The 14,003-nt window shown below is 40.4% G+C and overlaps 1 protein-coding gene across 1 annotated transcript in view; it reads right to left on the bottom strand.

The window, feature by feature from the left end:
- LOC117295436 (laminin-like protein epi-1) overlaps positions 1–14,003 on the bottom strand; it is a 49,481-nt gene that overhangs the window by 32,214 nt on the left and 3,264 nt on the right. Inside the window, exons 3-16 of the mRNA XM_033778091.1 lie at positions 12,675–12,905; positions 11,840–11,953; positions 10,454–10,670; positions 9,470–9,601; positions 8,922–9,100; positions 8,183–8,288; positions 7,574–7,835; positions 6,668–6,806; positions 5,586–5,882; positions 4,384–4,487; positions 3,629–3,849; positions 3,023–3,159; positions 935–1,150; positions 270–410 (exon numbers count right to left, since the gene is read on the bottom strand). Of these exons, the coding sequence (XP_033633982.1) occupies positions 270–410; positions 935–1,150; positions 3,023–3,159; positions 3,629–3,849; positions 4,384–4,487; positions 5,586–5,882; positions 6,668–6,806; positions 7,574–7,835; positions 8,183–8,288; positions 8,922–9,100; positions 9,470–9,601; positions 10,454–10,670; positions 11,840–11,953; positions 12,675–12,905 (2,496 nt within the window). The remainder of the gene's footprint in view (positions 1–269; positions 411–934; positions 1,151–3,022; positions 3,160–3,628; positions 3,850–4,383; positions 4,488–5,585; positions 5,883–6,667; positions 6,807–7,573; positions 7,836–8,182; positions 8,289–8,921; positions 9,101–9,469; positions 9,602–10,453; positions 10,671–11,839; positions 11,954–12,674; positions 12,906–14,003) is intronic.

Genomic DNA, 14,003 nt, shown 5'->3' with positions numbered 1-14,003 from the left:
AGTCATGACACTTCCTTTCCCGTCCTTGAGCAAGACATGTAACCATAATTGCTTCTCTTCTTGCGTGCAGGCAGGTGTATTAATGGGAACCTGAGTGGACTAGTACAGTGCAAATTTATGCAAACTTATACAGCATGGGGTTGTATGCTCCAAGGAGAGTTGAGAAAGTTTGAGGAATGGTCTAAAAGTGTGCCTGAATGATAATAATGTTGCAAAGCGCTATTTATGTAAAAACTGAATAAAGTGAAAACAAAAACGGCTACCATTACCTGTACAGCCCGATCGAGGGTGCTATCGCACACTGTGGTGATGCCCATGCATACACACTGCAGGCAACCGGTCTGATGTAGAGGAGAGTTGTAGAAACTATCAGCTGCACAGTGACTGCATGTTAAGCCCCCTGCTAAATCCTAACATGGTGAGAAAAGACGACCAGGGGGATTAATTCAATTCAACTAGAATAAAATGGTGCTGAAATTATTTCTCTTTTCCCTCAGCTGATAAACCCTCATTTGTGTCGCAATAAAAACAAAAATTGTTTTTCTTTTTCAAAGAAACCACTATGCCAACGCGACCCCCCTATTAAGTTCCTAAAAGACACTAGACACTATTGGTAATTGTCAAATACCAGTCTTCTCATTTGGTATATCTCAACATATTCATAAAATAACAAACCTGTGAAAATTTGATACATGTACATGTATGTTCGATTGGTCAACGAAGTTGCAAGATAATAATGAAAGACAAACACCGTTGTCCAACGAAGTTGTGTACTTTCAGATGCTTGATTTCGAGACTTCCAAATCTAATTCTGAGGTCTCGATATCAAAATACTTGTTACCAAGTAAGGTTTTATGCTAAACATTATTGTGAGTAATGACCAATAGTGTCCACTGCCTTTAACAAGCAAATAACGACTCGTAGAAACCCTTACCTTGCATTGGCACTGCCCGGTTGTTTTGTTGCACACGGCACTCTGGCTACCAGCTAGGTCACACTGGCAGGCTGTACACCCATCAGACGTCAACACTTTGTACTCATCCAGGCATTCATTACACTTCATACCTCCTACCCCGGGCTGGCAGGTGCAGCTACCTGTTGTCAGGTCACACTGGGGATTGATTGACCCGATGGGGTCGCAGTTACACATCTGAAGGTAAAAGTAAGAAATTGGATGAGATAAGCTTTCAGGTCACAATAATGAATGAAATCATAAAGATCCAGACTACACTTTGAGCGGCTGTAATGGGAAATGGCACAGTGCGAATTATACATAGAGTTATATATAAGAACTAGAGGGCGCACTGGTGATGCTTCTTGCACAAACGGGACGGGACCGCAACGAGACACGCGCGCCATTATGTACGTGCGTTAAATACGAAGTACACGTTGGAGTTTGTGTTTATTGAACGCTGATGCGATGCTGTTTTGTCAACATACATAATGGCCGCACAAACACACGCTAAGCAATGCCCGTTTGTTCAACTTAGAAAATGGCCGCCTGCGCGCATAGGCCAGTGCGCCCTTTAGTTCTTTTATATAACTCTGTGGACTTATACGTGTAGTTCATTTTGTGGTGACAGGTCACATATGTGACCCGCTCTGACGGAATGAGGAATGTCTAGTAAAGTTTCATTTCGTGTAATTTGACACCGAACATAATCATAACAAACAATTAATGAAAATTATTGAATTTTTTAATTTTTTTATTACTACACTTTTAGGTTGCCTAAATCTTGATTAAACTTACTATGGTCTTACCTTTTCGTCAAAAGATTACTAAAGATGTAAAAACAGACGATTTCTGAGCCATGTTCTTGACGTAATTATCCAAAAATGTTCCAAATCCCACGGGACAGACAGCGAACATTCATTGAAAACACCAAATTTGGCGAGCGTCGCAAAACTTTTTACACAACTTGCATAGCGCCACCAAGAGTACCATTGGAAAGCCAAAGATTAGAGGTGTCTAAATATAGCCACCAAAAACATGTGTCAACACTGAAAGGGGTTCAAAGGTCACCAAAGGCAAACCCTGTTTTATCAGCGATGACATCTCCCATTCATAAATCCGCGTCGCGAGATTTAGTATGGCTCACAGACCGAGGCGTTGTTTATCCATGCAGCGTGAGAGTCCGATCACCCGACCCGGTCTTGTTGCCATAGCTAGTTGCAGCGCTGGTAATACGACAATGTACACACGAACACTGCGCGGGTACCATGCACAAACTTTGCTACACGTACGACGTATGGAACAGTGGAATGTTTATCGAACGTTGGGAAAACAGTGTCTAATTTCCATCATTGTTTTGTGGTTTTTCAAGGTTGAATTGTTCCAAACCAAAATAATTCTGAATGTTAAAGGAATAATCTTTCAGTTAAACTTCATGCTGGGTAAGAAATTTCGCTAAAATCATGAGAAACATGCACGGGGAAATTGCGAATGTTCCCTGGTCTTCAAGCCGAGTATACCCGTGGGGGTTGATGCTATGCGCTGAGTGACAGCTGTCTTTACTATGTTTTGACTTGACGGAACAAAACTCGCATTTCAAGTTGGAAATATCAACGCAAATTGCTCCAAAAATTCAGGTAAACATTGTCAAACTTATTGGTGAAATTGTCTACACATTATAATCTAACTTCTCGTTGAGTTGTTTGTTCATTTTGGTAATTTTGTTTGCCTGACTACGGGGGGTTAAAAATTGATGTTTTCATTATCGTAAACAAAAATATTAATATTATTTTAATGAGTGTGTGAGACGTCGCGTTTTTTCAAATTAATTTTTATGGAGTTTGTGTTTTCCAAAACGGGTCGTAAAATTAAGCGTCAAGGGCGTCGAAAATTCCACATTGTTTCAGACAGGAAGGTCGTATGATCTTGATTTTTATTTCATTTAAAATATTAAGATTTGCTTGTTTGGAATATTATGAAATATGCAAATGTGAAATTCACTAGACAATCCTCATTTCGTTAGAGCGGGTCACATATGCAGATCACAAATATACAGAAACACAACCTTACCTGGCACCCATTGGTGCTGTCCAACCCCCATGCAAAGATCACACATTTATCACATTGCTGGCCTGCAGTGTTTGGAGGGCAGTCGCATAGGCCAGTAGTCATGTCACACACCTTGTTAGTACCAAAACAGTTGCATGCTAAAAAGACAAACAGCAATCATCAATGTCAGATAAAAAGTCAATGGGATCCCGGCGAGATTTAGATGGAATCCCGATTAATCCAGCCGGAATCCTGGTTAATCCAGCATCTTTCAATAATGAGTGCAAGTTTAAGTCCAAGTTTCATGACTCAAAGGGAAAGTAAACTTATCAGTTAAGCCAACCCACTATAAAAACTTAGCAGAAATAGCATTCCAGCCAATAAGTTGACATTTTTGCAACCATTACACCCCACTGAATATTTGCTTTATTAGCAAAGAAATCTGCTAATGGCGTATTTTCTGCGAGTTAGTTTTATGAAATTGGGCCCAGGCTAAATGAACACACCCAACATGCCCATGGTGAGAGTTGACAGAGTTTTGTGTTAAGACTTGTGTACAGAATTGATGGCATCTTCCAAAAGGAGGAGGGAGGGAGGGGGGGGTGGTGCTATAGATGTAGAACTTACGTGTACATCCAGTACTGCGGTAGGCATAATACTCTGGCAGGCACATGTCGCAGGTTCTTCCCCCTACACCAGATTTACACTGACACTGTCCACCATACTGGTCACACTGCAGGGTGATGCTACCGGTCGGGTTACAATTACATAGTCTGGCCCCGTCAAAGTAGAATGTAGTCAGGGTGAAGACACTAGAGAGGCAGAGGGATTCCTGACCGGTACCGATACTGTGGAACAACAAGTTGCAATACACGTAGGTGTTTATTAAAGGCAGTGTACACTATTGGTAATTACTCAAAATATTTATTAGCATAAAACCTTACTTGGTAACGAGTTATGGGGAAAGGTCGTTCGAAATGGTTAAAGGCACTGGACACCTTTGGTAATAATTGTCAAAGACCAGTCTTCTCACTGTGTGTATCTCAACATATGCACAAAATAACAAACCTGTGAAAATTTTTAACTCATCAATTGGTCGTCGAAGATATGTGCTTTCAGATGCTTGCTTTCGAGACCTCAGCAAATATTTTAGTGGAAAATTACTTCCTTCTCGAAAACAACATTACTTCAGAGGGAGCTGTTTCTTACAATGTTTAATACAATTGCTCGTTACCAAGTAAGTTTTTATGTTTAAAATTATTTTGAGTAATTACCAATAGTGTCCAGTGCCTTTAAACAGCTTCATGAAAGATTTTAACAAATGAAATATAAACTGTTCCATATTTTTTCTTTAACAAAGAGGATTAGAAAGATCTATTTACCGCATGTCATTCTGATAAACATCGCACGTGTTCAAAAAGGTGTCGGCATTGTCACCCAGCAACACAGGGTTTAAAAACTCAACAGGGATCGCAACAACTTTATCCTGCAAGAAAACAAACAAATAACTTTCTTATTTTGATATTGATTTTTGTTTTACCGTCACAACGATGTGTGTTAGCATTGTATACTCAGTACTTTCCCAAGCTCACAGGCATATTACCCAGATGGGATTCAAACCCACAACCCTTACAATTCATAGAGCAGTGTCTTACCAACTAGACTACCAAAATTCCCCGGTAGCTAGACATGCTAGAGGCAGTTGTAATCACCTACCGGTATATATCTTATTTTGATTACTAAGCCACAAGGGAATCTGATTAGCAACATTTTTATGATTGCTTGATTTAAACAAATATAAATAGACTATAGCTGCACTTGAACCTTCGACCTCCGAATCCACATTCTGGTGCTCTGCCAACTGAGCCATCCTAGCCATACACACAGTCAAAAAGTTTCACTTGAAGTGGCTGGCAAATAATATCCATTGAATTTGTAGTTAAAGATACGGGAAGACCCGTCTTCTCACCTCGTGTTTCTCAACATATGCATAAAACAACAAACCTGTGAACATTATTGAGCTAAATTGGTTGTCGAAGTTGCGAGATAACTATGAAAGCAAAAAAAAACCCTTGTTACACGAAGTTGTGTGCTTTCAGATGCTTGATTTCGAGACCTCAAATCCTAATTCTGAGGTCTCGAAATCAAATTTGTGGAAAATTACTTCTTTCTCAAAAACTTAGTCACTTCAGAGCGGGCCGTTTCTCTTAATCCCTAGGCCATTGGCCATGATATGCCACAGATTCATTATTTTTATAATAGATAGATGCTCATCCTTCAAGAGGGCGGCTTCCTTCCTGTGTTTCTACAGAACTTATGGTTAAACTATAATTAGTTTATTTTTATTTTTTCTCCAGAAGACGATCAGAGCATACTGATCGAAACGTCAAGTTGAAACCAACAATTCTTTTCAGAACCACCCCAACTCATTAGAGATAGTCATTACATGGTGTTACCGCAAACCTTTCCATATAGTTTCTTGTTGCAGCTGAAAATATATATTACACAGCAAAATGAAATGGCCTCAGAAGTGTTTTTGTATTGATGATATCTAGCAGGAAAACAATGCTACAATGCCACTTACGAACAGCACACTTGCACCACCCTGGACATCCAAGCTCACAGTCAGGTCCCATTCACCGACACCAAGCACGAACTGCGACCCCAAGCTAGCATTTAGATTCTGTGCTCTGCCGTCGTAGCACCAAGATGCACACAAGGGCAGACTGACTGTCCCCCTCTGCACAGTCCCACTGGTTGCCCCTTTGGGTGAAATAGTTAGTTCCAGTTGAGTTCCACCTTCATTTGCAGCCCTTAGTACGATCTCGAACCTACCACTCAGTTGGGAGGGGGGTACAGTCAACGTTGTGGTTGTAGTCATCTAAAAATCCAATTTTAAAATCATATTATGTTACTTGCGGTAATGTACGTGTACCTACTGAGCTGTACTAGCCTGAAATAACTTAAATTTCACTGTAACTATGAAACGTACATGTAGTTGAAATACAAGTAGATTAGTAACAAACCACAATGGCAACTGACTATTTAATTTTGGGTTGAACAAAGAAACCTGTTACATATATAAACCGAGATTTGAACCTGCGACCTACAAGTACATGCTGGTTACTCTAGCAACCGAGCTATCTGTACCTAATCCTCTTGGTAGTCTCCCTACACATAGTTTGTCAGTATCTTTGCTCTGGGTGCAATTCAAAAGCATATCATTATTCTGTATAAAATAGCTCAATAGCCTTTGAGCAAAAATATGCTGTGCTCAGATTTCCCCTAGAATGTTCATCACATTGTCGACTTTGTATTGATCCGATACACAGCTACGATAAGGAGTATCAAGAAGGCCTTCAAATTATGCTTGATTTATTTCCCACCAAATTGGTCTAGCTACAACCCTGCCTCTCTGTATTAATAGCTCAATTGAGAGCTCCAGCATGTTAACCCATTCAACCCTGCCTCTCTGTATTAATAGCTCAATTGAGAGCTCCAGCATGTTAACCCATTCAACCCTGCCTCTCTGTATTAATAGCTCAATTGAGAGCTCCAGCATGTTAACCCATTCAAACCCTGCTAAAATCAACTTTGTTCTGTTCAACCCAACATTTACAACTAGAGTCTGGTGAAAAACACTGATAATAGCAAAACAACACCTACCTGTCCGGTGAGAGTAACATAACCGAACCAGCTGAACCCAGCGTAATTCACACTGTCCCTCCCCCAGTTGGGATGGCCGATTGATTCAAACTCTGCACTGACTGAGTGGAGACTTTGGTAGTATGCAAAGGATGAAACACTGTAAGAAAAAGCACAAACAGATGCAGAGGGTTCTTTGTAAAAGATTGTTTAGACACAGGATATCGCACGGGCACTTCAAGGCGAGGGCTACATCTACACTTAACTGATTGGGGCTATCGACCCAAATCAACTGCCACCAGGGGCAGGTTGCAACCTACATGTACTCCTAGGGCTGAAACAGGGTTAACCCCTTGACAGTCCATAAGGACACAGGCATGGTTGTCATCCACTAGGAGTTTGTCTGGTAGAGCAGAATGCACTACTGCCTTCCTTCCTAACAAGGCAATTGTGATTTGTGTCTTGCTCAAAGATAAAGAATCAAACCCACACTCTGCTAATGACAACACCAAAGCTTGTGCTTGGTGATCTTGACAGCTCTGATATGTAAATATTAACAATAACAACAACACAGTATCAATCAATCGATCTAAAACTTCTCCCTGAAATGACAAGGATGAGCCTTATAGACCCCTTGCATGTGACATCACACGCTCAAATAGCTCCCTCACTAGGGTCAAATAGCTCCCTCACTAGGGTCAAATAGCTCCCTCACTAGGGTCAAATAGCTCCCTCACTAGGGTCAAATAGCTCCCTCACACGCTCAAATAGCTCCCTCACTAGGGTCAAAGGAGGCAAATGATTGGACGATAGCTGTTCTTTGTGCGTGAAAACATGCGCATCAGTGTAGCGTTTCCCATTATGCAAGGGGTCTATTGGCTCTCTGCACTTTACTTTACTTTAAATTACTAAACTGTAGGTACCTACCTACTACACTGTCTACCTTCCACCTGGTCCCGGCAGGTACAGTCCCCAGTCATCTTGTTACAGGTTGCACTTCTTGCCCCTCCAGCATCGCATCCACAGGATAAACAACCCTCAGAGTTTCCTGATGTAAGATCATAGTACCCATCCATGCACTCCTCACAGCGCCGACCAGTGGTGAATGGTTTGCACGGGCACTGGCCAGTGGCATTCTTGTTGCAAATGTTGGAAGTGGCCACGGTTCCAGGGGTGAAGCAGTTACAGCCTGGGGTAAACAAACAATTGAAAACCTAGTATGTCACATTTGTTGTGAAACCTCATAGCATAAATTTGGCATTTAAATAACAAAAGAATAACAATAATAGAGACCAATCTGTGTTCAAAGTGCTGCACTTTGCGCCTCAGTTGCTTGGGTGCTGGCAGTACACTCTTTAACAATAATAGAGACCAATCTGTATTCAAAGTGCTGCACTTTGCGCCTCAATTGCTTGGGTGCTGGCAGTACACTCTTTGTAAACTGGGGTCTTATAGGTGTGGAGGTTTTTATGAAATCTGATCTTTGCTTTAAATATCATATCAACATTGAAAGTTTCATCGGGGTTAATGACTCACTCAGACATCCGTTGGAGTTAGCGTCAACTAAATCATAGAATCCATCCTTGCATTGGTCACATTTGATTCCTTGCACATTGACTTTGCAGTAGCATTCACCAGGAACCTGATAAATCAAATATTCAGTCCATTCATTCAGTACATACAATAGTTACATGAAGTGTGTGTAGAAACTCAATTTCAAAACCTGTTAGGTAAATTGCTACTTTCAGTGGTAAGTACAAGAGAATTATTCCAAAAGTTTGCTTGTTTGTTTGTTTAAATGATCTTCTAGTCATGAGAACTCCCACAATGGGGTATAAACCACAAGCTGGCAACAGCCAATCTCTCTCATACAACCATTGGTTTAATGTCTATGATTATACATCATGTACATATTGCACAAATCAAGAATTTGTGATTCAGTAACTAGACAACAATACTTATTCTACATAGTCATTGTGAAACCAGCGATTAGTTTGGTAGGAATCAGTAACCACAATCTTGTTGTTAAAAGTCTTAGTCTAACAGTGACACAATGGTGACCAGAAGTGCGTAGGTCGTCAGTGTAGTTTGCATGAATTTCATAAAATTGGTTTTGCATATTTTGGTGCTCCTGGCAAATGGAGTTTATTGATCAAGAGTGGTAATGCGCTGTGCAGTTATCTAATTCCAGGGGTCAAAAGAGATCAAGGCATGCTGGAAAAATATGAGGTGGCAGAATCGATCACAATGGGAACGAGGTTAAGTGCAAAGTTACCATAGAATTTGGATTTGGCGTTTCATTATTGATGAGGCATTCTCCTTTGACCAGGCCAATGTTTGCGTCTTCCCTAGTACCAGGGAGGAAGCAGTTACAAGGGCTACAAGCATCTTCGTCAGTCTGAAGCTTGGTAGGCGGACGGAAATAAAATCTCTCGCACTCATGGCAGTTGATACCTTGAAGAAAGACGACGAAATGAAGAAAATTAGTCATAAAGGGTCTTTCTGAGTCATAGCCAAAAATAGGGGAAGTGTAACTAATCATTTCTTGGGCATAAAAAGGTGCATTATATTATTGGGTTTAAAGGAAGATGAAGGTTTTGGGTAAAGTTATCTGGCACTGTTTCTTGAATCATAAATGCATCGATTGTTTTTACATAAATGAAACAATAAAATTAATCTGCAAAATTTTCTTTTCAAAAGATGGTCGGGTTTTTGAGAGCGAATATGTCCACGCTGGAAGATTAATCCTTATAGGAATACATCTAAGAAGCATTACCAACTCATTTTGCATCACATTTGTTCAATAAGTTTGAGCTGATTTACCTGCAGTGAAGTTGCGACAGCCCTGGCAGACTCCACCACCGTTGTAATTACCATTGGCATCCAAGCTTGAATTGTCACTAGCTACCACGGCATTAAAAGTGCAAACATCACTATGCCCAAAGCAGTTACACTCTGAAATACAAAACAAAAGTATCACTAAAGCTGCCATATGCTGATAATTTCTTGTAATTAGTAACCACAAACAAAACTGTCCGTGTACGTTTTAATTTAATTTTGGGGTGAACAAAGTGTTGTGGCCGAGCGGTATAGAGCGCCGAATTCAAACTCTGGTGTTTCAAATCCCCAGCCGTGACACTTGTGTCCTTAAGCAAGACACTTAACCATTGCTTCTTCCTTTGGAGGGGACGTAAAGCCGTTGGTCCCATGTGTTATGTAACGCATGTAAAAGAACCCAGTGCACTTATCGAAAAGAGAAGGGGTTCGCCCCGGTGTTCCTGGTCCGACTGGCAGCAAATTGCGCCAGAGCACCTTGTAAAGCATTACATGGTGCTATCAGAGTTAGGTCTCATAATTCAAATGTAGTCCCACATCTCACAGGAAATACTGTATGTTACAGCGCCAGGAGCGTCACTGGGTGACGGACATGTGCGCTATATAAGAAGCCACAATTATTATTATAAAGACAATTTGACTAGAGCAGAGCCCACTCTGTTAAGCAAAAGAACGATAAGCATTTTTTTCTGCTTAAGCAGCAATATGAAATTGGGCCCAGGGTTTAAACAAGGAAGCAACTTGTAGAGACAATGAGATAAATCTTATATGTATTTATTTGGTTTGCGGTAACACAACGTGTGTATCTACTTGCCAGGTAGAGTTGTTTTTAAAGAACTGTCTTTCATTAGATAAATTGTCTTTTGTCTTCGTGCTTGTTGAAATAAAAACAGTCAAGTGCAGTCACATGTGTCAGGAAGCGTTTCGCTTGTGATCCCCCACCCCCCAACTATGACCTCTGCATATAGGTACCTTGACAAGTGAAACCTCCTTCCCCCGTCTGGTAGGCAAACTGGTTGTAGAGTGGCAGGCACTGATCACAAGCAGACCCCTGGGTGTTGCCCCCACACTCACACCTGTAGGTCATTCTGGTCGGATCATCGGTCAGCGGCTGAAGGATGCAGTCTGATGCGTGTCCATTGCACTCGCATTTGGCAAGAATATCAATGTTGCGTACAGTGTAGTGATGCTGTAAACATGATAACAGGCGAATTTAGTGACAGGCATGTATGCATCGTTTTTGAAAGGGCAAGTGCACCAAGGCATTTTCTCCTTGGTAATTTCTACTGTAGCATATGGAGGCAATCTCCTTTATTGCCTCCATGAAGTATTGGGCCTGCAGTCAAGTATTTGAGATAAGTTAGTATGAGGAAGAAAACAAAAGGAAGCGCTAAGAAAAAAAAATGTTCTGTCAACCTTAACATAATTCCTTAGTACCAGTTTATTGGTGTTCAAGGTAAGGTCATAGATTGGTAATCCACACTTTTATTGCGCACTATACATGCACATGTATCCATCAATAAGGGGCACAAGGCACCTGAACAAAGAGAGACACTTTTTAAGAAAAGTTTTGAAGTTTGAATGATTAATGAGCCAATTAGCAGTATGTAGAATCTTATAACCAGGACTCAAAACCACTCTCTGCTGACCAGAGACACGGAGCTTACACATGTACGTTGTAGGTCTGGTGCGGTTGACTGCATGGGCTGACCAGAGACACGGAGCTTACACATGTACATTGTAGGTCTGGTGCGGTTGACTGCATGGGCTGACCAGAGACACGGAGCTTACACATGTACGTTGTAGGTCTGGTGCGGTTGACTGCATGGGCTGACCAGAGACACGGAGCTTACACATGTACGTTGTAGGTCTGGTGCGGTTGACTGCATGGGCTGACCAGAGACACGGAGCTTACACATGTACGTTGTAGGTCTGGTGCGGTTGACTGCATGGGCTGACCAGAGACACGGAGCTTACACATGTACGTTGTAGGTCTGGTGCGGTTGACTGCATGGGCTGACCAGAGACACGGAGCTTACACATGTACGTTGTAGGTCTGGTGCGGTTGACTGCATGGGCTGACCAGAGACACGGAGCTTACACATGTGCGTTGTAGGTCTGGTGCGGTTGACTGCATGGGCTGACCAGAGACACGGAGCTTACACATGTACGTTGTAGGTCTGGTGCGGTCGACTGCATGGCCACCATGCCATTGTAGACCAATTTATATTCTTTTAATGGTGTATTCATTACGTGTAGTTTTTTTATAAGTTTAAGGAGAACAATTACCTAGTCTTGGTCCCACATACGTGTATCTTCACTAAGAAAGTGGAATAGAAATACAAGATTTAAACTTACGTAGTCATCGGAAAAGATACCAAAGCTTATTGGCATATTGTAGAAGTTGAATCGCACATATTTGGCTCTCTGCCATTCTATCAGCTCCGTTGGTGGAGAAAAATCAAACAAGATCTTCAAAGGAAAAATAATGAAGACAACTTATACTATCTATTATACACATTATAACTGTTACAAGACATAACTATGATTGAATATGCTTAAAATATCTTAGCTTTTAATAAATCTTTAATTCTCCAACATTTTGCACTGACTGTGATTTGGGGTTGAACAAAGAAAAAATGACTGGAGAGGGATTTGGACCAGCAACCTCCAAATTAACAAACCGGATCTCTACTATAACTGAGCTATCTAGCCCTATGTTGGTGGTCTCCTAATTATGTCAATATTTGTGTTCCGAATGCCAATCAGAATTCACCCAAACGTTAACTGCCATGTAGCCAGGGATCACACCCAAGTTTACAATACAACCTGGAAAGCTGTTGTCTTGTTTTTTTGTTACTTTTAAAGTTGGTTTCAAATTCTGCAAGGAGTCATGGTAATGAGGATTAAATGTGTCCAAAAGAAACTATAAACATTAATTAATATTAAAGGGAAACTTACTGGGTAAAACTTTCAATATTTTGGGGTTGAACAAAGAAAAATTTACTGGAGCATAAATTTAACCTGCGATCTAGCTCTAATATTGAAATTAACTTTGCAAGAAATTCATTTGAAATGTGTTCAACACTCTAATATCGAAGTTCATAATCATCTTTTTGCCCATATTTTTTTTTTTTTTTGTGCAAATACAAAATATGAAATGAAGCAGAAGAAAAATACACTCTAGTCTCACCACTTCATTTCTTGGTTGGTTGTTGATGGAGTACTGAGTACATAGTACGGAGCTTGCCTGGCTCACAGAGGTGCTGGATGGTACGCTAAACTCAGCTGAACACTGACTATTGAGAGAAACTTTGTATTCCCACGGAGTGAAGGCAATACCATCAGTGGATTTGAAGACTCCCATTTGTTGAGGACGGACCGAGTCCCCCATTTGAATACGGATTGTTTCTACCAGGTAAGCCTGTAGGAAAACAAAATAACAATAACAACACACGTTTCTTGTATCCGATCTGCATCTGAAAGGGATTATTGTTTTCATGATAGGAATGCATAGCAATGTTTGAATTACGATTTACGAAACCCCTTTCTTTTAACCTGCAGAGATTTCATTTTAAAGGGTCACTGGGTGGTCTCGTTTTACGTAATAACCATTATTCGTTTGAAGTGAAATATTTCTCAAAATTCTTCTCAGTTCTTTTACAAGCTGTTGTAGGCGTTTTAATCAATAAATTTGTTATTGCCCGTGATTTTTGAGAGTGGATACATGTAGGCCAACCAAACGTATATCAGACACACCATAACAAAATGGTGAATACATGTGACAATGAACATGATGAAATCTCATTTTATCCTAAAAAAATAATTGTGATACCGTAGGGCATGTACAATGCCAAGGTAGCAGCTGCAGTTAGAGTAAAAGGGAAGGTACATGTTTGGTAATTACTCAAAACAAATATTTTAACTTAAAAACTGACTAGGTAATGAGCATTGGAAAGCTGTTGATAGTATAAAATATTGTGAGAAACGGCTCCCTCTGAAGTAGCAACGATTTTGAGAAAGAGGTAATTTCTCACTAAAATAATCAAAGACTTCTAGCCAGAAGTCTTTTATTCCTATCTGAAAGCACACAAATTCGTCCAACTTACAAGGGTGTTTTTTCTGTCATCATTTTCTCGCAACTTCGATGACCAATTTAGCTCATAGTTTCAGAGGCTTGTTATTTTAGGCTTATGTTGGGATACACCAAGTGAGAAGACTGGTCTTTGACTAATACCAAACGTCTAAAGATTGTGCATACAGAGTCAGACTGTAGAAGAAAATAAATACCCTCCCCTATTGAATAATTCATCAATTTTGTATTTTCATCTTTTTATCGCTCAGCATCTGTCAAACATACAAATAATTTGTTATGCAATTTTTTAGTATTTACTCAGTACTGTTCACAATTTTAGCAAGTTTCAGTAACAATATCATAACTACACTATAGCCTAAACAACGTATCGCCAAACTTGCCAATATTTGTAATTTCACAACTTGTAATATACATTGTGTAGATACG

The sequence above is a fragment of the Asterias rubens genome, chromosome 10 (genome assembly GCF_902459465.1).
Source record: "Asterias rubens chromosome 10, eAstRub1.3, whole genome shotgun sequence".
NCBI lineage: Eukaryota > Metazoa > Echinodermata > Asteroidea > Forcipulatida > Asteriidae > Asterias > Asterias rubens.
This window is presented reverse-complemented; position numbering and strand designations above follow the sequence as displayed.